The sequence below is a fragment of the Bicyclus anynana genome, chromosome 6 (genome assembly GCF_947172395.1).
Source record: "Bicyclus anynana chromosome 6, ilBicAnyn1.1, whole genome shotgun sequence".
In the NCBI taxonomy this organism is placed as follows: domain Eukaryota; kingdom Metazoa; phylum Arthropoda; class Insecta; order Lepidoptera; family Nymphalidae; genus Bicyclus; species Bicyclus anynana.
Genome location: NC_069088.1, coordinates 2,256,243 through 2,281,134, shown reverse-complemented (window position 1 = coordinate 2,281,134; position 24,892 = coordinate 2,256,243). Strand labels below are relative to the sequence as shown.

At 36.6% G+C, this 24,892-nt stretch overlaps 1 protein-coding gene across 1 annotated transcript in view; it reads right to left on the bottom strand.

Annotated features, from left to right (window-relative positions):
• LOC112048076 (uncharacterized) overlaps positions 1 to 24,892 on the bottom strand; it is a 133,911-nt gene that overhangs the window by 27,908 nt on the left and 81,111 nt on the right. Inside the window, exons 2-3 of the mRNA XM_024085445.2 lie at positions 12,468 to 12,830; positions 3,342 to 3,459 (exon numbers count right to left, since the gene is read on the bottom strand). Coding sequence (XP_023941213.1) covers positions 3,342 to 3,459; positions 12,468 to 12,830 — 481 coding nt within the window. The remainder of the gene's footprint in view (positions 1 to 3,341; positions 3,460 to 12,467; positions 12,831 to 24,892) is intronic.

Genomic DNA, 24,892 nt, shown 5'->3' with positions numbered 1-24,892 from the left:
ACTTTGAATTTTTATTGCGAATAGAAAATATAAAAAAGGAAACATGTATTTTTAAATTACGCTACAATTACATTTATGTTTTACGCTGTTCGCAATAACATATAAAATGAAGAAAAAATAATTCGTTTTATTAATACAATTTTACAGGGAAAAATTATTACATCGAAGCGAGTCGCTCTATACTTTTTACACAATTACTGTAATATTGAATAATAACATGAATAAAATTATACAGTCTGCTTACAATTATGGTATTTTAAAATATAATTAGTAGAACTATATTAGCTCCGAGTATAATAAAAATGAAAGATAAACAGAAATATTTCATCATTTAATTTCGTCATTAAACTTACAAATCTTTATTTCAATATTAAAAACTTTAATAACGGCATTAAATGTAGGATAGACTAGTTTAGATTTAATGCCCTTTTTTGTTTAAAGTCAGCCATTGACGGTCAATTATTCTCACGTATCTGCAGCGCAACCGGCAATGAAGACGTTTCATAAGTCGAGCTGTCATGCACGCAGCGACCAATACACGATCAGTTATAGTCGTGGGTGCTGCAGAAACGTGAGAATAATTGATTGTCAATAGCGTGCATTAAGGTTATGATATCCAATATCAATCCAACCGGTGTATTGACAAATTGATTGGGATTTCACGACGATTATCTTAAGAAATATTTTACTTCATAACTACCCTCGTTTTGAAGTTATTGGAAGTGCATTGTTTTCTTTATTACCCCAATCATATGGCTGTAAATAAAGGAAATAGAATCAAACGGAACGCGCTAAAATACACTGGTAATAACAAAATAAAAATGGCGAAAAATACGCAATACAATTTGAAATTTTTGAGCATTCAACCAATACAATGCCGCAATGCAGCTACTATCTATGAAGTTCATACATCTAGCATTAACTATCTTAGATTGACACGTGGCTTTGCCAGTTCCACCCCCAGACATTTCCTTGTATCGGACTAATAAAAGGGGGAAGGGAGGTCGAAGTAATATGGATATCAACCATTCCATGAATTTAAGAGCTGAATAACGATTTGTTTGAAGACTTTATTCCTCTTAGCTTTCAGATAATGAATGAAATTAGTACGACAAATATCTTCTTCAATATCCTCTTTTTAGTTTTACTTACATAAAAAGAAATTCTTTAAATTAGGATCCTATTTACATTTGGTATTTATCCTTTTCTGTTTGTTAATAATGTTCTGTTTGTTCCTAAATATTGTATTTATTGTATGCAATAATAACCAGTGCACAGTAAAACTAACTGTGGTTTGTGTTGCACTATGGTTAGGCTTAATTTCAATGTGTTGTTTGTTAAATAATAATAAATAATAAATAATAATAATAATAACTAGAACATATTTTTTTATTTTTACAAGTTCGCCCTTGACTATAATCTCCCGATGGTAAGTGACGATGGTAATCTTAGAAATCATTTTGGTTTCTACACGACATCGTACCGGAACGCTAAATCGCGTGGCAGTACGTCTTGTACGGTATGGTGGTAACTAGCCACGGCCGAAGCCGAAAAACAAATATATCATGGCCGACAGGCGTTTTGGCCTGTATTGTCAAAAAAATATTTAAAAATTTAAATTTTTCAAGTTTCAAAAAATTATGTTATTTTGTTTATTAAATAAATTGATAAAGACCAATTTAAGAGCATTTAAAAAAAAGTGTCAACTAGCCTATTGTAAAATAGTATAACGCAAATTAAATAGGTCATACTTTAGCAAAGTTATCCACTCAATTTTGACTGTCCAAAGGCTTTTTGTTTCAACACTGTATTATCAATTTTGCTCGCTATTTGGAGATTTTGCTTTAATCGTCAATTTACGACTAAATACTGTCTGTTAATGCAGTTTAATTCGAATTATAGTGCATTATGCGGTCGGTTTTATCGAAATTAACTTTGGCGTGTACACATTTTATTCATTAAACGAGTTTAATTTTAAAGTTATGGTTAATTAATGGGGGATTATTTTACTGTTAATCGCAAAGTAATAATAATTATGTTAATAACGAATTTTACTCATAATAATCTCATTAAAGTCAAATTCCAAAAATAATAATTATTAAATAGCAACGAATTTTAAGAATAATTTCAATATTATTTGACAGGCATACTTTTCTGAGATTTTTTTCTTTTCTTTAATATCTTGTCATAATTTTAACTTTAAAAATCCGTTTAGCTATTCCAAATACTAGCCCGAATAAACAGATAGGCAGACAAAAAATTAAAAAAGGTTGATTCTGTAAATAACTCTAAGCATTTGACAAAACACTGATATTTTGAAATCACAGACAAACACTTAAATTTTATTTATTTGTATTGATTATTTAAGCCTCAAAGCTCAATGGTAAAGGGGCCGGACTTGTAATCGAGGGGTCGTGGTTCGATCCCTGGCCTGGTGGACTATTGTCGTACCCACTCCTAACACACTATTTTCTGATTAGTTGGTGGGGAATGGGAATATTTTGGCATATTAATATGGCAGTGTTGTGGATCTCGACAAAGAGGTCCTGGGTTCGTATCCCATCAGGGTCAACTTAAGATTTAATATTAATATTTTAAATAAATTGGTTCAGGTCTGGTGTGGTGGTAGGTTTCGGCTGTCGCTAGTTACCACCCTACTACTATATGACGTCTAGCGTTCCGGTACCATGCCGCGTAGGCACCGTCAGAGGTTCCTACCTCTGACGGTGTCATCCATACATGGAAGAAGGTAGAATAAAGTTGTATCTCATCCAAGTACCTATTTGCCATCTTAACCCTCATTCGCACGAGAGATTTTTTTCGTACGTTAAAACAGCGTTAAATGAAGATCTATTTACAACGCCGAAAATTGAAAATGCAACACTGCACGAAAAAAAGCGTCGTGTTTCAAAAACGTGTGCACAAATACTTGGGAATGCATTTTTGAACGCTTTTTTAACGTCCGTTTAAAAAACTCTTGCTTAACCAGTGGTCTAATTCACTATATTGGTCTTTATTATCAATTTATTGAAGTGGACAACGAAGTGTCATCTACATACTACCTATATGATATACACTTAGACCATTAATAATTAATTTGTTTTTTATTTTGATGGGTTGATAATAAAAACCAAAATAGGAAATAGGCCAGCTGGACTGGAATGTCGATTATCATCGGGAGAGATCGCAATCAAGCAACTTGTCATAAAAAAAATGTCGAATATTCTGAAAAAAAAAGGAACGTGTGTTTCTCGAAAGGGAAGGAGACACGTTACTTGCGAAGCGGCTTACCTTCCTATATGAAGTTATCACTTGAAAAAAAATAAAAAGGTTGAGCTCACCTGTTAGGCGTGGCGAGCGTGAGGTTGGGCGCGGGGAAGGCGCCGTCTGCCGCGCAGATGACGTTGACGGTGTCATCGTCCGTCTTGTTCTGGATCAGACGGAAGTTGGTCTCCGGCACTGAAACACGACACGCCGTTATACGCCATGTTGTGGTTACGTCACACACGGTCAAGTAACCCATCAAGTCTGCAGCTCGCATTTATACAGCAGATGATATCAGAACTATCACGTTACTATCACGTTGACGTAAACGCAAATTTATTATGGAATTGAAACAGTTGTGCATTAGTGCCACTAGATGGCGTTGTTTCAATTTCTTAGAAAATCGCGTTTACGTTACGTGACAGTAACAGTATCAAACTGCCACTAGGCCCTCTGATTACTATCAAGTTAATTATTCGTGAGTAACTTCATCTCGATGAGACAATCAACTTTTTATTTTCGAATATTCTTGATTCTGGTAGCTTATTGAGTTACCAGCGTGGTACATTATCTCGTTTCGACGCACAAAAAATTTTTATTTCCTGGTAACTCAGTTAGCTACCAGAATTGAGAGTTTTCGTAAATATAAAAGTTGATCGTCTCATCGAGAGGAGGCTACTCACGAAAAAATAACTTGATAGTAATGAGTTGTACAAAATGTTCTACGGATTCCTGACTATTGAGCACTATTGTTATATACGACGCTTGAACCACAGGGTAAGGCAAGACTAAAACTCAAGTAAACTTTTGGATATTATTTTAATTTATAATTGACCGTGTGTGGCTGGCCTTATGTATTATTATATGAAAATTACCTTTTTATGAAAATATTTTACCTAACAGTTTTTAGGTACCTACTACTGTAATATAGGATTTATTACAAATTATGTTTTATTACAATTTAATAGCAAGTATTAAAATAAACGAAATAGCGTTACTATTACGGAAACATACTGTAGTTACAATATTTAAAAAGAAAACAATTCAATTTATCCTTTGCATGTTAAGTTTAATTTATCTTTTTATTGTTTTAATTTATAATTGTATTTTTGTGTGCAATAAAGTATTTCTTCTTCTTCTTCAATATAAAAAGTATCATAAAATCCTGGACACACTTCATGGCTCAACTATGACTTATCTAATAACACCGTTGAATACGTGTAGGTAGATAAATCAATCATTCAATATTGTACCATAGACGAATAGTCTAACAAAGACATTCTAAACAATATTTCGTCACTTCACCACAAAATACGAGGTCTAAACGACATCATTAACATAAGTTACGGTGGGCATTTAGAAGTCACATTTTCCCAAATTTCCTCATTAGATGTAATGTTCCCAAATAACTTACTCTTATCCTGTTTCCTTCTGCCGTTTCACTTCGCCGGTTTGATGTTAAAACGATTATAATTATTTAACGTACTTATACTTTGGAACAAAACAAACTTATTTTACTAATAGTTATTGTATTAAATGTAATTATTTTTTTAATTTATTACTAGCGGACCCAGTCAAGATTCGCTTTGACTTATGTACACTTCTTCCCTACCTCTACTCTCACCCTACACCTAGCTTACCCTACCCCTACCCTACTCCTACCCTACCCCTCATCTATAATAATATTATAAAGCGGAAGAGTTTGTTTGTTTGGAACTACTGCCCACAGCGTGGAAACCGCTATTTCTTTCATTGTCACATACAACAAACTTGGAACAAGATAGCATTAGTTCGGTTTGCTTACAAGAAGACGAGTCTAATGAAGATGACATTAATGAACCGTCGGAGAGTGTAACGGAACCTTCACTCCCCACCACTCAACCCCTCTCCGCGCGCGCAATGCGTGCAGCAGCGCGTCGCGCAGCCGCTTCGCAGTTTGGATCGTGCCGCGATGCAAGAACCAGCTCATGACTAAGGGCCCCGTATGGGTTCGAAACTAGTCGGGCATACTCCGACGTAATATCACGTGAGTTTTAGCCGTGTTTCATAATCAATTAATTGGTAATTATTGATTACTATATTAATTTACATAATTGTTATTAGTGTTAAATTTTGAAATACAAATTATGATAAAAGTTTGTGTATGCGGATGTCAAGGAGACGCGTTACGTTTGTTTTTTTTTCGGCTTCACCACGTTGTAAAGACTTATTCTGGATCATCTTTATTCTGTGGCTGTTATGAAAAAAAATAAATGAAAATCATTATAGCCTGCTTGTAACAGCTGGCCCAGTAAATAACAGCTTGAAGTTGTAAGTAACGAGCTGTTAACATTCCGTGGTCGTGTGCAGTGGTACAACGGTTTTGTTTTATAAAATTGCAATTTCTTTGCTTGCTCTTGCTTGTGAACATCTGGTCTTGTTTCTTGCTATGTTTACTTTTACGTTCCCGTTGGAGAATTTAATTCTCAAGTGTAATATAAGTTTGAAACTTTATTGAGGTACGGACTAATGGAGTAAGTGTTTTAAGTTTAGGAGTGTTTGTTTATTTATTTTTATAAAAATAACAACTTATAATAATCTCATTATTGATACAAGTTGGGGGAGTTTGCTAAAAGTTGTCACTAACCATGTTCTTTTACCTGTTGCTTAATTAGTAGTTATACAACTTAACAGCCACAATGTCCTACAAATTGCGTGGTACATTCCGACGCTCAGAAATTTTCATTACCTGTTAGCTACCAGAATCAAGAATTTTCGTCAATAAAAAAGTTAACTGTCTAATCAAGATGAAGCTACTCACGGAAAATTAACTTGATAGTAATTACTTAGAAATTTGTTCCACGGATTCCGGACCATGGCAGTTATATCAATACAAGAATTTTTTGGTAATTTTTAAAATATATGGCAATTACGTACTCTTGAATTTCAAACGAAATTACAAAAATCGGTTGTCTGTAAAGTCGGTTTACCGACATAGTTGAACGTGACAACGTCAAAAGAAAATGTTCGTTTTTCTAAAATACTGTTTAATAATCTTCATAGACCAGAACATACTTTATTTCTAGTAAAAAAAATTGGCAACCCTAGAGCGAGGGAACGACGCATGACGTCATCTTTTTTTGAGTTTGCAGCTCCATTGAATTATAAGACGTTGTCACGTCAAAAATAAAAAGTTAAACAACAGCAGACCAAAATAAATAACAAATAACAATTTTCATAATTGGAAAATACAATTTGTCAGTGACATATATCTTCCCCGATAAACACCCATGATGAAGATAACGATATTTTTCTCCACAATGTGTTCTTGATTTGTTGCTATCTGCCGCGGGCAATATTACCTTTCCCGTAAAAATACCGACATAAATCTGCAAACTGTCGCTAACTTTCTGCAAGGTGGGAGTCGAGCGTACACAATATTCCCATCTACGTAGTCGTATTTTATAGATTACCGATAACTTTATGACTGTAATAACACCTACGTAATATACCTGATTACGTTTGTATAAGAATGTGTGTATTGTTTGACGTTTTAAGATTTTTTTTTTTTATTCTTCACAAGTTAGCCCTTGACTACAATCTCACCTGATGGTAATTGATGATGCAGTCTAAGATGGAAGCGGGCTAACTTGCCTTACTCTTGCCAGGAGGAGGATGAAAATCCACACCCCTTTCGGTTTCTACACGACATCGTACCGGAACGCTAAATCGCTTGGCGGTACGGCCGAAGCCTCCCAACAGCCAGACCTGGACAAATTAAGAAAATCTGAATCTGCCCAGCCGGGGATCGAACCCAGAACCTCCGTTTTGTAAATCTACCGCGCATACCATTGCGCCACGGAGGCCGTCAAAAGATAGGAAGTTGGTGGTGTTACGAAGTTAAGTCGTCCAAGAAGGAGAGAGAGGAAGTATTCTTTGCGACTGAGCTCCTGTTCAGAAAGCTTTTGTGTTTTGGTTTAAAAAGAAGAGAGAGAGAAATACTTACTTAAACAATACACTCATCACTATCTAGCCCCAAAGTAAGCATACAGCGTAGCTTGTATTACGGGTACTAAGATAGCTAGCTGATTTTATATCATAAATTTAAATACAGCGCCAATTCAATTTGTTATTATTATCAAGATAGTGGTCATTACAGACATTGTCACCACTATACCGTGAACCCGTGTTGGAGTATTGTGGAAGATCTGAGCTCTAATTTCCCTCTATGTCTATATAGCATTGTCCCTGTACTCGTCATCGTCATATCAGCTGATGGACGTCCACTGAAGGGCTAACTTTTAAAGAATAAAAAAGAAAAAAAAGGCATATATCTACCTTACGTGTGATAAAAATCATCAAGAAACTCAAGATCACTCATACTAATAACATCTCTCACACATGTAGACAGTAAGTATACGTAACGCGAATTTCATATTTCGCCGGCTAGCTGCTCGTAAAACGTTTACCTACTCCCCACATGACACGTATCCACTACGACCGTCATCTACAAACGCCTTACGGTCCAAGTAATATACTTAGAGCGAGTTTAACTTTCTGTAACAAATAGGCTGGTGGGAGGCTTTGGCGGTGACTAGTTACTACCCTACAGGCAAAGACCCGCCAAGCGATTTAGCGTTCCGGTACGATGTGGTGTGGAAAACGAAAGGTTTGTGGATTTTCATCTTCCTAAAAAGCCAGTTTCCATCTTAGATTGCACAATCATTTACTATCAGGTGAGATTGTAGTCAAGGATGCTATCACCTGATAGTTGTTGATGGAAAGAAAAATAAAGGTGGTCTAAATATCAAGCTTAGTTCAATTACTCGCCGTGTAATTGCATAGATAGAAAAATAGGCATAGAATTCCCCAAACATCGAGTCTGCCGTTACATTACAACATGCCTAACTGCGTAGCTATTGCCAAGCTGGTATATTTTTCGTTTACTGCGCTATAAACCATAAACCACCACAATGCCCTTTGTTCATAGCATACTTGAAGTTTGCAATATTATTACACATACAATATACAAAAGTACGTATACCACTGCCACAATATATTATATCTTTTTCTATTCACGAGTGGCCTTCTAGGTTATATGCTTATTTGCTATCTTTCAGTTAAACAGAGCAAAAATACAGAGACATTCGTATGCATATATCTTGCATTGCATCATCACTGAGTGAAACAATAAAAATCAATGTCACTTTTCGTTGTAATTTTATAACTCAAGGATGGGCTAACATATCCAAACCAAATTTTTTTACCAATTTTTTGTTTTGTTCGGACTATTTAGTAGATGGTTTGTGTGAAGTTTGCACAAAATCGGTCGATCAGTTCTTCATTTATCCCAATTTTTGTAATAAATGAATTCAGGGGTAGTGTAGGGTAGGGGTAGGGTAAGGGGGACGGTAGGAATAGCAGTAGGGCAATGTAGGGTAGAGATAGGGAAAAAGTGCACGTAAGTCAAAGCGAAGTTTGACCGGGTCAGCTAGTCTATACTAATATTATAAAGCTGAAGAGTTTGTTTGTTTGATTGAACGCACTAATCTCAGGAACTACTGGTCCGATTTGAAAAATTCTTTCAGTATTAGATAGCCCATTTATCGAGGAAGGCTATAGGCTATATATTATCCTCGTATTCATACGGGAACGGGAACCACGCGGGTAAAACCGCGAGGCGTCAGCTAGTATATTATATAATTACTAATCAATATCAAACAGTTCTGTAATTTTTATTTCCTTAATTAATAAATACTCTTCAAATATAGCTAACTAAAACGCGTAAGCTTATATCTTGGGCAAGTAAACAACTTGTATTTATGCCAGCATCTGTTATCCGTTCCGCATCTTTTTGCGCCCGAAGCAGTAAGGCTTCCGAACGGAACAAAACGGGTTATCGTTTGAACTTCGGCCTTCACGATAGTTTGCTTTCTTATGAATTTTTTAAGGTTCATTTTTAGCCACTTTTTCTCACATCCTCCTGTTTGTAGAGTTCTGGCAAAAAATGTGCAGTCTGCCAACAAAAGTGAAGACTTAAAATTAAATGTGGTTTTTGGTTTTGCAAATTTATTATCTATACTAATATTATAAAGCTGAAGAGTTTGTTTGTTTGATTGAACGCGCTAATCTCAGGAACTACTGGTCGAATTTGAAAAATTCTATCAGTATTAGATAGTTAATTTATCGAAGAAGGCTATAGGCTATATATTATCCCCATACTGCTACGGGAACGAGAACCACGCGGGTGAAACCGCGCGGCGTCAGATAGTTAGATTGTAAAATACTAGCGGACGCCCACGACTTCATCCGCGTGGAATTTAGTTTTTCACAAATCCCGCGGGAACCATGAATTATTCCGGGATAAAAAAGTACCCTATATGTTAAGGAAACCACCAGCCAAAAGTATTAATTACGCACAAACGTAATTCCAATCAAATTCCCAGTTAAAATGTAGTAGGTAAGTAGGCACTAATTAAATGGCCTTAATATTAGTAAAATGATATTGAAAATCCAATTTCCATTGTTTGTCGGGTTGTCAAAATTTAATAATTAAGTTTGATACTAAATTGAAACCTTCATTAAATATTGGAACTAATAATTTTAGCGTAAATGACTGATCCTATCTATTTCCGCTAATATGCATAAAATAGTCAGATTGCAGATTAACCTGTTTAAAATCTGCAGATTATTCAGGTTAATTTAGTTGTATTTTGAAGATATTATATGAAAAGTTACTAATATAAATAGCTAGCTTACGTCGCGCGATTCCACCCGCTCGGTTCCCGTTTTCGTAGGAATACGGGGATTATACACACATATAGCCTTCCACGATGAATGGACTATCTAACATTGAAAGAATTTTTCAAATCGGACCAGTAGTTTTTAATATTAGCACGTTCAAGCAAACAAACAAACTCTTCAGCTTTATAATATAAGTATACTTAGATAATAAGGTGATAATACTTAGATAAGACGGGGAAGCACATCTGTCACCACGCTAAGTAGAGCTAATTTATCTACCTGTGAACAATCACAGCATAGTACGTTATAGTCCATTGGATATGACATATGCCTTTGATTTGGAAGGTGTAGGTTCGAATCTAATCCAGGGCATACACCTCTAACTTTTGGGTAAGATGCTTTTTTAAGAAATTAAATATCACATGTCACAAACGGAAGGAAACCTGCCTGCATACTTGGGAGTTTTCTTAATTATTTACGTGTGTGAAGTCTGCCAATCCGCATTGGGTCAGCGTGATGACTACCAGCTACTATCAGCCTAATCCCACTCATTCTGAGAGGAGACTCGTGCTCAACAGTGAGACAAATATCTATACAAAGTAATATTATAAAGCTGTTTGTTTGGTTGAACGCGATAATCTCAGGAACTACTGGTCCGATTTGAAATATTCTTTCAGTGTTAGATAGCCCATTTATCGAGGAAGGCTATATAGGTTATATAATTTCCCCGTATTCCTGCGGGAACGAGAACCTAGTCAGCTAGTAGGTTAATAAAGATAATGTACAATTGAAAAGTTAAAAGTAAGTAAATGTTTACGATGGTATTAAACGCAAGCTTTTAGGAAAGTCTTATTATAATGTTAATGAGTATATAAATGATAACAAAAGGTTGGTGTTAAACTGTATTATACGACTGTGTGCTTAGTTTTAAATAAGTTTGTAAAATGGTGGTAAACAAAAAAAATAAACCTTGGCTGAGTTTGTTGTGGGCTCTTCTCAGACCAAGGCGCGCTTGGAACCCTCGTAACTTTAATTTTAAGTTTTCGACTATTGGATAGAAGCAGGCGTTACTTTGCGGAAGTTCATCATGATTATATAATGATTTATTTATTTTGCTATCATCCGCGAAAAGTCGACGAACCCATTCGACAACGTCACCCAGGTCCGACAAAATACTCTCTACGTACGTTTCACCCCGAAACCGGAGCATCCTCAGGAGATGTTGACTCTACAACGTGGCACGTAGTGAGTATTTTGTCGGACCTGGGTGACGTTGTCGAATGGGTTCGTCGACTTTTCGCGGATGATAGCAAAATAAATAAATCATTATATAATTTTCGACTATTATTACCACCATTAGATTAAATTAAATTATGACATAATCTTGACTTTTCAAAAGTGCTTGTAAACTAAACCTAATTGAAATAAATGAATTTTGAATTTTGTGGTTACAATTAGCCTTAAGCAGCTATTTTGCAAAGATAAATTTATACTTCGGTACAGTTTCAATATATATCTAAGTGCTGTAACAAAAGCGGTATCGCAACAGCATCGAACAAAACGTAGAGCGATTCACATTTACGACACCCATATCAGTTATTCGTAACACTAAAGCATAAAATATTGCCAAGCAATAAAAATAATTGAACTTTGGCTCTGCGTGGTGTGGATACGACTATTGTTTACGTGTATGTATCTACATACTCGCAGACTTTGAAATTTTACACTCTCAATAGGCCTTACATGCGTCCAACGACATATTATCTCGTGAAGAGAAATTGACAAATATCGACCAATAGCGGTCTCTGGCTAACGCGACCTGAGTGAATTTACTACTTATATTTGAAATAGATATTATATGTTTTCTGCCTCCTACTATAATCTATACTAATATTATAAAGCTAAAGAGTTTGTTTTTTTGTTTGATTGAACCCGCTAATCTCAGGAACTACTGGTCCGATTTGAAAAATTCATTAAGTGTTAGATTGCCCATTTATCGAGGAAGGCTATAGGCTATATTTTATCTCTGTATTCCTACGGGAACGGGAAGCACACGGAAGAAACCGCGCGGCATCCACTAGTATATTATACTAGACCATGCTATTTTTATTTACAAATCCCACGGAAATCGTTATTTTTTCAGTGATAAAAAGTAGCTTTTGTTATGCTCCTAGTTCCAATTTATCTATATACCTGCCCATCTAAATCGCTTCAGTGATTTTTAGAAAAGGAACAAAAAGACAGACAGGCGGACAAACCGATAGACAGAGAGATAAACTTTCTCATTTATAACTTGTATGAAAAATAATACAATATGGAACTTATGCTAACTTATCCTAATAACTATACAAATCTTGCCCACGTGGAATGGTGGCAAGAATACTGGCTGCATTTCCGCGCTGGACAGCCAGGCTCCTTTGCGCAAAAAATGAGCCAGCCCTTCTGTCACTTGTATGGATTTACGTAAAAAAGCCACTCACCGAAAACAATCATTTGTTTCGTCCTAGAATCCTCTTCCATAAACGTGGACACAACACAAGTGTAGTCGCCCGAAATGTCCGTATTCGGTTTCACTATACGCAGTGCCCTATGCATTTTTAACGAATCATTGCTCGCTCTGTACGTCAGGTCTACGCGACCCCTCAATATCCCCATGTCCTGCGGCTTCTTCGTCGCTATCCACTGGTACACCAGCCGCGTTTTGGTCTTAAAGAACCACTTCACCATTAACCCTGAGGTATCGTTCCCATACGTGTAATCACAGTCTAACACCACCGCGTCCTGCACTCCGTATTGTATCGTCTCCGGCACATCCACTTTCACTATCTTCACAGCGTATAGTCCTGTAACAAAGAGACAAATATCTGAGTATTCCATGAATTCACCATGCGCTTGTTGGGACCATCATGTAGCGGACAGAGAAATAGATAGATGTGACATACCTTGTAACGATAAAATTACATATTGTCGACCAATAGCGGCGGATCGAAAATATTGCTGTCTCTTTTGACATCATCGCAACGAAAGAGATAGTAGTATTTCCGCTTCGGCCGCTATTGGTCGACTGTATTTTTCTCGTCACGAGATATATTGTAGCGCGCAACTTTGGCCTAGTACCTACACGGGATTTAAAACAACGAGTAAGGGTTAAGAAATTCCTTCTTATCATAACACTCCTCTGCTCGGTTTACATTGTTCTACCTGCCTAGAAAAGTTTGGCAAGAGCCTACTAGAGTTTTGGATACCTGATACAATAAAATTAAATTAGATATCCAAAATTCCAAGTAGAACTTGCAGTAGTTCTAGTAAGGTTAAGGTCATTAAACAGTTTATAAAGAAATTCTGTTAGTAAACTTCTACGGCATAATAATCTAACCGCATAGCAATATTTAATTAGTTCATTTGTTAGGTCATAACTTATTCACTTTGTTAATTCTACACTGTTTATTCCGAACTTTGTTACAATGTTGATGAATACTTTGACCCGCGAAACTTTGGTTATCTTTATAACAATAACAAGAATATTTCATTGTACTCTGTTGCCCTCTAGCGTTTTTGGTCCAAAATGTTTGTATTTAAGCGAGCGAGCAATCTAAATAATTACAAGTAACTGACTGGTAATAATAACAGCGATAAATAAACTTTTGTGTTTTAATAGGACGGTGATTTCCTAAGCCAAAGATTAATGGAGAAGAAGAGGAAATTTCTTACTTTGACCTTCGCGATCTCATTATCAATTTTCAGATATAAGAGAGTCGGGATATTATAATTAACATCATCATTATTATCAATTTATATTCGGCTCACTGCTGAGCTCGAGTCTCCTCTCAGAATTAGAGGGGTTAGGCCAATAGTCTACCATACTGGCCCAATGCGGATTGGCAGACTTGGCACACGCAGAGAATTAAGAAAATTCTCTGGTATGCAGGTTTCCTCACGATGTTTTTCCTTCACCGTTTGATACACGTGATATTTAATTTCTTAAAATGCAAACAATTGAAAAGTTGGAGGTGCCCGGACCGGATTCAAACCCACACCCTCCGGAGTCGGAGGCAGAGGTCATATCCACTGGGCTATCAAGGCATTCGCATTATGCCGTGATAGTCCAGTTCTAATTATAATTGGCTTAAATTACATTACAGCAATAGTAAGTTATCACACGAGAAAGAAGTTCATGAAGATAAAAATTTCGGCGACGATTGTTATGTCATGTCACGAGGATGCAATGGATCTTCAGGTTCATCATAATCATCTTTAACAACCCTTATTCGACTCACTGTCGAGCACGAGTCTCCTCTCAGAACGAGGATTGGGCTAAATCTACCACGCTGGCCCAATGCCGATGGGCAGACTTCACATTGGAAGAGAAATAACAAAAATATCTGGTATGCAGGTTTTCTCACGATATTTTTTCCTTCCTTCCTAAAAAGTTGGACGTGCATGCTTTGGACCGGATTCGAACCTGCGCCCTCGGAATCGAAGGCACGGATATGATCCACTAAGCTTCAGATTAATAATAATAAAAGGTCTCCTAATCTATCTATGTTTTACCCATAATCTATGTACTGCCCATTAACCTTCAAAGGCATTACGAAATAGACGTCAGGTTGGTTGGTCGGCGAGTTTATATTGTAAACAACATTGATTTATTATGTTCTTTTTACTTTAGTAAACAAAAACAATTCCACTTGACTGACAGCACATTAATGGATGCGTCAATAAATAGGCCAATCCGATGTTGAGGTCAGTAAAATAACAATGGTTTTATAAGTGACTGCAGACCTCGCGGTTTTACCCGCGCAGTTCCGGTTCTCATATGGTGCTGATAGACTTGAGCAATCTATACTAATATTATAAAGAGGTAAAGTTTGTAAGTTTGTAAGTTTGTCACATTTTTTAAATGGGGTAATCTTCGGAACTACTGGTCCGATTTTAAAAATTCTTTCACCAGTAGAATGCTACATTATCGGAGAGTGCTATAGGCTATATTTTATATAGATATTATATATATTAGCCGAGTTATCACAGTTTTTGTCATACAGGTCGGACTGAAAATTCTCTTAAACAGACTTATTCGCATGCGCTGCCTTAACTATTGTGTAAAATTGAAATTAATGTATGGAGGCTTTATGACCCTTTAAAAGTTCTACAAAAAAGTCCGCGACACCATATATCTATCTTCTATATGTTAGCAGATATAGTACCTTTTGTGTTTAAAAAATTATTAATTTTATATACTTAGGTTCACGTCATTATTTATACAACTAAACTTTAGTCCTTATTAAAATAAATTATTTAATAATCACAAGGATATTATGGAGATAAGATTTGCCCTTTACAGTATGTTAATTACTTAAATAGTTTCGGAGATAATACAAAATTTCTAAAAGACGCAGAAATTCCGCTATATGACGCCCGGCGCTTTCATTTACGTAGTTCCCGTTCCCGTGTGAATATGGGGATCAAACATAGCCTATGACACTCGCAAATAACGTAGCTTTCTATTGGTAAAACAATTTTCCAAATCGGTCCAGTAGATCCAGAGATTACCTCCTACAACCACACAAACTTTACCTCTTTATATTATTAGCATAGAAGTTTCTATTTCTCTTGTTCATACCACTACTCTCGAAGGACTGGACCGATTTTACTAAGGGTAGGAGTAAGATAGAGAAATTACAGGGTAGGGTAGGGTACGGGTAGGGAAGCGTAGGGGTAGTGTAGGGGAAGGGTAGGTTTATGGCCGGGTTTAGGGTAGTGGTAGGGTAGAGGTACGGGTAGGATAGGGAAGTGGTAGGGTAGGGGTAGGATAGGCGTGAGATAGGGGTAGGAAAGGGATAGGGTACGGGGAGGGTAGGGGTAGGATGGGGGTAGGGTGTAGGTAAGGTAAGGGTAGGTTTGGGGTAGGGTAGGAGTAGGGGTAGGGTGGGGGTAGGGGTAGGGTAGGGTAGGGGTAGGGTATATGTAGGGGTTGGGTAGGGTAGGGGTAGTAGTAAAGTTGACATCGAAATTTACGCGGACGAAGTCGCGGGCGTCCGCTAGTAACTTATAATGAGCATTCGTGCGAATGTTACATCACAGAAAAATACGAGAACATTTTAGCGATCAGTTTTGCTATGAATGGAAGCAACGGATAGAGAGTTCGCTAGAATTATATCAAGATGTTCGTAGCAATATTTGGCTCTATGCTTGGCTCGGCTTGTTGTTCAGTTGGACAAATATAAAAACGGCGTAGCTCGATGTTCTGTTACAAGTGAATGCTCAAGTCTACACCACCTTTAGAGATACAGGGATAAAATATAGCCAGTCGTTCTCGGGATGTCTATTTATTGGCCGGTGTTTGACGACAGTGAACATGATTGAGAATATCACACGATTGAAGTATATAGTGAGAGCCTGCGGACATCCAGACAAACCTCATTTTATGAAGGTGGACATAGAAAACACATCGGGCAGGGGAGGTGAGTGTTAGTTCAATCTGAAAGGATCCTCCAAACCTACACCCAAGGTCACAAGTCCTGGGACCTGCTCGAGGCGTTTTCTCTACCACTAAACGATGTCAACCACTGTCGCTACAGCCCGTCACGTTATATTATATCACTCCCTGATAACGTGTACAAATAAAGAGTATTAAATAAATAAAATAAAACGTAGCTCTCCATTGGATAAGAATTTTACAAATCGGTCCAGTTGTTTCAGAGTCTATTCAATTCAGTAAATAATCAAATATTTTCTGTTTATAATATTAGTACTTATATAGATGGAGTGTGATTTGCAGCACATGTGCATCACGTTGTTATTCTTATCCAGATGGCGTGATTACGGTGATTATAATTAGACTCTGCAAAGACTTTATTGAGGACAGGCCTATTTACCTACCTATTTGAGGTATCGTTAGCAAACTTTCAACCCGAAGAAAGAAATATTTAATTTAATGTTTTAAATAAATTCCGAACCTGGGTCCTATGATCCATAGGCTAAAAACGTTGGATCTAAGGTACTACCATGGATTTCAATAAATTAATTTAATCATTATTATACAAAAATTGAATAATGGACTTCATTTGCGACTTCATGAACACGACAAAACTTTTCCTGATATTTAAAATACATTAATATTCATCAGAATCATGGAATAAATTGAGCAATATTTCATTTTGCTAAAATAATCAATTTGTGTTTTGAAATTTCAGTTATCTAAAAGTCAATTAAATTGCTTGGAACTAAAATTTTTTTTAGGCTAAAAATGTGTCCGATGCAATAATGTGGTACGAAATTGATTTGACATGATATTTTCATTCTAGAAATAGAAATGAAAATAGAAAATACTTTATTTGTTTGATCAACACATTGAAGACTTAAAACTAAAATACTTGAAACTTTAAACTATTTTATACTAATACTTAGAATTACATATGTTGTGCCAATAAAACGGATCCGACTTCGATCGGATTCTATTCTAATGGAACAGATTTACATAAGTTTATTTGAAAACTTGTGAAAATTCAAGTTAGTGAGAGAGTGAGAAGAGGAAGGCAGCGGATTATATTGTGTGGTGGCCTTGTTAAAATAATATTCATTTAATTTTTTTTATACAAAATATTAGGTTACCAACTAAAATATTTACTTTACAGTCAGAAATAGGTACTCGTAGTTGTCTCCTTTGCTGCGGAACATCTAATCCACAGTAAGACTTTCGTCGCCATTACTATTTATGTAATACCCGAGAGTCGATGTTGTTGAGAGCTGATTTAAATTCATCCTGAGCGCTGCTTAAAAAGCTCATCCTAAAAATCGGAGTCCCACTTAAATTTTCATCAGCTGACATTGATAAAGCAAAAGTAGATTTGATAAAATAAAAGTGTATTTTAGTCGCGTTTGTCAACTGACGTGATTGAACTGACGATGACGATTCGTCAAAGTCACGATAAAATATTAAATCTCGATTCAGAAATAAAATTTCGTCCATCATTCGAAAATATAAAATAGAATCAACAAATGGATGACGATGAATTTTTAAATAAACATGAAAAAAGTGAAAGCATTTTACAATTTCCATCGTTTTGATGCTATTTCATAATCTATGCCGTTTGCATATCTCTACAATCAAGTCTGGTATGATATAAAGTCAAAGTCAAAACTTGGAATTTGACTTTATATTAGACTTTGACTTAGATTTATTTATTTCAATTAATCTTAATTGGTCCAGGTTTGGCTGGTGGACTTTGACCGTGGCTAGCACCCTAACGGCAAAGACGTACCGCCAAACGATTTAGCGTTCCGATACAAAGTCATGTCATGTCATTTCATCCTCCTAACAAGTTAGTCAGATTCCATCTTAGATTGTATCATCACTTACCATCAGATGAGATTGTAGTAAAGGGCTAACTTGTAAAAAATAAAAATAAAATAGCTATCGGTATAGCTGGTAAACTAAGGCTTTCTTTAGGCTGAAATCTTCATTATTTAGGCTGAAAAGTTTCCTAAGTTCTTGTTGACCTAATAGTATGTGTTCTGTGCTATAGGTAAGTGTAACCAAATATTATGGAGTTTGGAACGTGGTGAATTGGGAAGGTAGCAGGTTTCAAGGAAAAATGAATACCTACTTCTAATTGGTTTTGAGACAGCTTACAAATCCTGGACGTCATATTTCCAAGCTGATATAATTAACCACGGAACCAATAAGGCAGTTAACATGTACAATATTACCTACTACCTACTACTATCTATTGATGAGTTCCTTTATGATAAAGATGCTTGGAGGCCGTTGGACCTTCACACAGGACGTAAAATTATAAGAAATTGTGATTTTGTCATCAATTGTAAAATATAATATTGTATGATTTTCTTTAAAAGAGCAACTGTTGAGTTTCTTCCCAGTTTCTCAGCAGAACCTACCATCCGAATCTTTACAAATGGTCAACTGACGTATTAAAAGTGCTTGTAAACTGAGCCTACTTGAAATAAATGAATTTTGAACTACTAGTTAAATATTAAATAATGCCTATTAGGTGCAAATAGAAAACGTTATATACTGGCATGCCAAAACGTGTATCGACATGTTTAAGTTGAGCGTCCTCGTGTTTATAATAAACAAGGTCTGCCCCGAGGCAAGCATTAGGTTGTTGTATCATGTTATAATAATAATTATTACTATCGATATTTTGCTGAGTATTACTTACTCAGCACTAAATATATTACCTACTGAATTCGGTAATTATAAACAACACAACTAAATTAACGTCAAATACTGTTTGTTTTACCTAGTTCGGTTTGGTACGACGATACGGTTTAGGCAACTTGTAGACCGCTTAGAAATCAATTACAATAATTTGTAGATAACTTTATATTAATTACTTGGAAATAAATATCATCGATATTTTGCTGACACTGAATTTGCTAATCCTAAACGATATATAAGCGTTTGGAACCCTCGTAACTTTAGTTTTAAGTTTTCGACTATTATTACCACCATTAGATTAAATTAAATTATGACATAATCTTGACCTTTCAAAAGTGCTTGTAAACTAAGCCTAATTGAAATAAATGAATTTTGACTTTTGATACAACAACTACTCGAATAAAATTAACCATAGCTGAGATGGCACTTACTTAGTACTTTTAATGTGCCACTTGTATCTATACTAATATTTTAAAGCTGAAGAGTTTGTTTGTTTGTTTGATTGGACGCGCTAGTCTCAGAAACTACTGGTCCGATTTGAAATTTTTTTTCAGTGTTAGATAGCCCATTTACCGAGGAAGGCTATAGGATATATATTATCCCCGTATTCTTACAAGAACGGGAACCACGCGCGTAAAACCGCGCGGCGTCAACTAGTCTCTTATAATTTTACTAGAAGCGCTTACGCGCGCTTTCACCCGCGTGTTAGATTTACAAGACGGAGGTCTTGGGTTGAATTGATCCAGGTCTGGCTGGAGGGTGGCTAGTTACCCCCTACCTTCAAATACGTACCGCCAAGCGTTTCGGTACGATGTCGTGTAGAAACCGTAAGAAGTGTGGATTTTCGTCCTACTCCTAACAAGTTAGCCCACATCTTAGGTTGCATCCTCACTTACCTAGTAACTAGTAAAAAATAAAAAAGTGGTTTGTCCGGGTAATGCAGGCTTTTACAGTGACATTCTCAATTATTTCCACTGACGTCAAACACCGACAAATAAATGGACATTCCGAGAAAATAAAATACGATTTGTAAAGGATGTTCCATACAACATACTCGTATTATTCGGGAATAGTGGACAATTCTTGCTGAAGAATAAGAAATTCCCGTTATATTCCAGCGAGCACTTGACACTCGAGACACAATCACGTTCTGACAATGGCTCATACAAACCACACACAATCTGACTACACTCAACTGCTGACCGGAAGATTTATCCAAATGTGACGCTTACCTCGTTAGTACAGTTGCGAAGGCTTTTGGGATCCTCTTTGACAGATTTAAGTGGGGCGTGTATGAAAATTGCTTTTATATTCTTTGTTGCGATATCTTTGTACAATAGACGTCGTTTGTATTTTGAATGGCGCACTACAAATCAAGCGACCCTCCTTATTTCGAGGTTCAATCCACCACGCTGTTCCAATGTGGGTTGGTGAGTTTAGAGTGATTTAAAAAAAATATAAAAATCATTTATTTCAAGTAGGTTCAGTTTACAAGCACTTTTGACACGTTAGTTGACTATTTGTAAAGATTCTACCACCGGTTTGGAAGGCAGATTCTGCTGAGAAAAAACCGGCAAGAAACTCAACAGTTGCTCTTTTTAAAAAATCATACAGTATTATAATTTACAATTGATGACAATTTTACAATTTCTCATAGTTTTACTTTTTGTTTGAAGGTGGAAGCTGATCCAATGGCCTCCAAGCGCTTTTATCTTTAAGGAAATCAATGTTGTAGTAACCTCGACTAAGTAAATGTTTTTTAACACATTGCTTAAAGCTATGCATTGGCTTTAAGCAATGTGTTAAAAAACATTTACTTTTAACTCTATAACTATAAAATATCAAATAGTATATAATGTTTGAGATACTGTGCTTAACGTCACTCTGAAACACGGGTAAAGGTCCGTTTATATCTAAAGACATTTAGCGTGCCAGACACGTGCCGTGGAAGACAAAATAATATTCTTCTATACAGTGTTTATTAACGAATTATATCTACAGAAGCCGTGCTAACCCAGTGGATATGACCTCTGCCTCCGATTATGTAGGGTGTGGGTTCGAATTCGGTACGGGGCATGCACCTCCAACTTTTCAGTTGTGTGCATTTTAAGAAATTAAATATCGCGTGTCTCAATCGGTGAAGGAAAACATCGTGAGGAAACCTGCATACCAGAGAATTATCTTAATTCACTGCGAGTGTGAAGTCTGCCAATCCGCATTGGGCCAGCGTGGTGGACTAATGGCCTTACCCCTCTCATTCTGAGAGGAGACTCGAGCTCAGCAGTGAGCCGAATATGGGTTGATGACGTATATCTACAGTCTGACAATCTGTAATCATACCGTAACGCGGCCGCGCAGACGTTGACAGACACGGGCCGCACCCGGCCAGTATTCGCGGGAAGAATATTTTGTCTGTGTCAGAAGAGTCCTTTTCATGAAACCTGAACTAAAATGACAGCGCCTTACACAAATGACAATAAGACCATTAAGACATTAGCGCCGCGCTTGGGAGACTTCTTTCGTGAAAAGGACTGTAAGTGTCTCTAGCTATCTGCTAGGCAGTGTGAATAGACGGTATTTCTGGGTGTCTGTTACGTTACTTGTCTGTGACGCACTGTGTCTGTGGATATAAATGGCCCTGGCACTACCAACTTTCCAAATCAAGACTGTGAATTATTACTGCAAAATGTTTTAAGAAAGAAAGGCTAAGTATTGCATTGTCCAACCCAAGACTACAACCAAGGGCATGTTTCAAAGCGTCTGCTAGTCTATAGTTTGTTTGATTGAACGCTAATCTCAAGAACTACTGGTCCGATTTGAAAAATTCTTTCAGTGTTAGATAGCCCATTTATCGAGGAAGGCTATTGGCTATATGTCTTGCCCACTTTCTTACGGGAACGGAAACCACGCGGGTGAAACCGTGCGGCGTCAGCTAGTAATCCTATAAAATAAGGATTTACTCGTAGGAATAATATAATATGAACAAACTAACTTCTGTAGTGTTGTCCTCTGATATCATAAGTATATACTTTGCTGTTATTATGTCTGGTGTTCTGAAACAACGTAAAAGTAACTCGCAGTCAGGTATGTTTACTTAACTCGGATTCATCTAAATAATATATAGAAGACAGCTGGGAATTTAATGTTGTCGAGTTTAATGAACTTCTGAATGAGTAAAGTTGGACGCTTTGTTTTAGCAAATATAGTCACCACGTTGAGGTAAGATTAAAATAGAAAAATTAAAAGATTTTCCTAAAATGTCGCTTTTTTAATACGTGACAATTAAAATTAAAATCGATTAATTAGAAGATAATTAAAATTCCTCCTCCTTTAGCGAATTTTCTGTCAGATCTGGGAAACGTTGTTGGCAGCACATCAATTATTATTATTCTTTACTAGCAGCGACGCCACGCGGTTTCACTTATATAGTTCCCGTTCCCGTAGGAATACGGGGATAAAGTAAAGCCCATAGCACCCGGGGATAGTGCTTCGGTCAATGTCGTACCCACTCCTAGCACAGACTTTCCCGACTAGTTGGAGGGAAATAGGAATATTAGTCATATTAAAATATATTGCAAATATTCTTTTATTAAAAAAAAAAAAGAATTTTTAAAAACTTTGACCTTATTAAATTTGACGTTACATCTTCACGGATTAACATATAATAAAACGGATAAAACAGCGAGACGTCTGCTATAGTTGACTTATAAAAATATCGCAGCATAATACTACATGAGTGGAATGACAAGTCAAACATTACAAAAGCTGCATAATTTTCTCATTTCAAACATCATGTCGCCCATTGAAGTCTCTGAAAGGGGATTCAAGTCTTCAAGAGCACTGTCAGCTCCATCTTCCCTAACGAGGTGAACGCGAGGTACATTTGATAAAGTCTTCCGGTCAGCAGTCGAGAATAGTCGGCTTGTATGAACCATTGTCGGAGCGTGAGCCCTCATTCGCACGAGAGCTTTTTTAACGGACGGTAAAAAAGCGTTCAAATACAACAAATGCATTTCCAAGCAATGATAATTTCATCAAAGATTATTTTATAGACCCTACAAAATCACCGCAAAAAGTGATCCGAATAATATGCTACAAAACTGAGCGCACACATGTACAATTTTGTCTTTCAATTCCATTATTTATTTCGTTTCGTTGTTGACCACAACTAACATTGAGATGTGAAAATTTCCTCTTCTGAGCGCCTCATTTTTCATGACCTAATAACACATTTAACAGTATTTAATATCATTGTTTGCAAGTATATGTTTACACGACAGCGTTTTTAGAATAAGACGCTTTTTTCGAGTATTGTTGCGTTTTTAATGTTGGGTGTTGGAAATAGACCTTTATTTAACTTTATACTATATTGGAACGTTTTTTTAGCGGACGTTAAACAAACTCTCGTGCGAATGAGGGCTGATTGTCTTGCGTGTCAAGTGCTCAGAAAAATACTCAGGAAACCGCTGCTGTTATTTTCTAGGAAGAATAATTGTTCGCCTTTTGACTGAGTGTCCGTTCTGTGAATATTATTTTGCTCTTTGTTGTTTTTCGGATTGCATTTGATTTCAGTGGTAAATGTTCTTGACGGCCTCCGTGGCGCTGTGGTATGCGCGGTGGATTTACAAGAATGAGGTTCTGGGTTCGATCCTAGGCTGGGCCGATTAAGGTTTTCTTAATTGGTCTAGGTCTGGCTGGTAGGCTTTGGCTATGGCTAGTTACCACCCTACCGACAAAGACATACTGCCAAGCGATTTAGCGTTCCAGTACGATGTCGTGTAGAAACCGAAAGGGGTGGGGATTTTCATCCTCCTCCTTGCAAGTTAGCCCGCTTCTATCTTAGATTGCATCATCACTTACCATCAAATGAGAATTAAAACAAAATGTTTTTAATATGATAACGGCACTATTATTGTGATTTAATAAGGATTACTTGTTGACTACGGAACCCTAAAAATGAAGGATAGGGCAAGAGGGTTGAAAAATACTTTTCTTTTACCACAATAAGCTATTTTTTATATTTTATGGTATTTGTGAAAACTGAATGCACGCGGATGAAGTTGAGGGCGTAAGTTAATATGATGGATAGAATGTAAAGAAAAATTGCATTTTCAGAACACGGAAATCAAAAGTCATCAGACCACATGCAGCTACCAAAATCTTCAGAAATTCTTGCCCGATACAAAATGAAAGCGGAAATCGAGCTCTTTAACGCTTTAGTGCAGAAGGTAAATACTGCCGTGGACATCTTTAAACGAGGTATGTCTAAACTGTTTTTTGTAAAGGCACTCCAATATCTATCCACCTCTATAAAGTATATAGAAGTGTAAGAAAATAATATTAAATAGCCCCAACTTATAGTATTTATGTAAGTTTACTTGCTGAGACAACTTTTTTTTTAAAAATCCTTTTACCCGGTACGGTTTTGCGGTACGGTTTGTCAGTAGGGTTGTAACTAGCCACGGTCGAAGCCTCCCACCAGCCAGACCTGGACCAATTAAGAAAACTTCAATTGGCCCAGTCGGGGATCGAACCCAGGACCTCAGTCTTGTAAATCCACCGCACATACCACTGCGCCACGGAGGCTGTCAAGAAATTATTTTCGTCATACAATTATTAATAATTGAACCCAGGACCTCCGTCTTGTAAATCCACACGCATACCACTGCGCTATCCATCAAATTCTTTTCATCATACAATTATAAACCCTATTGTCTTCGATTC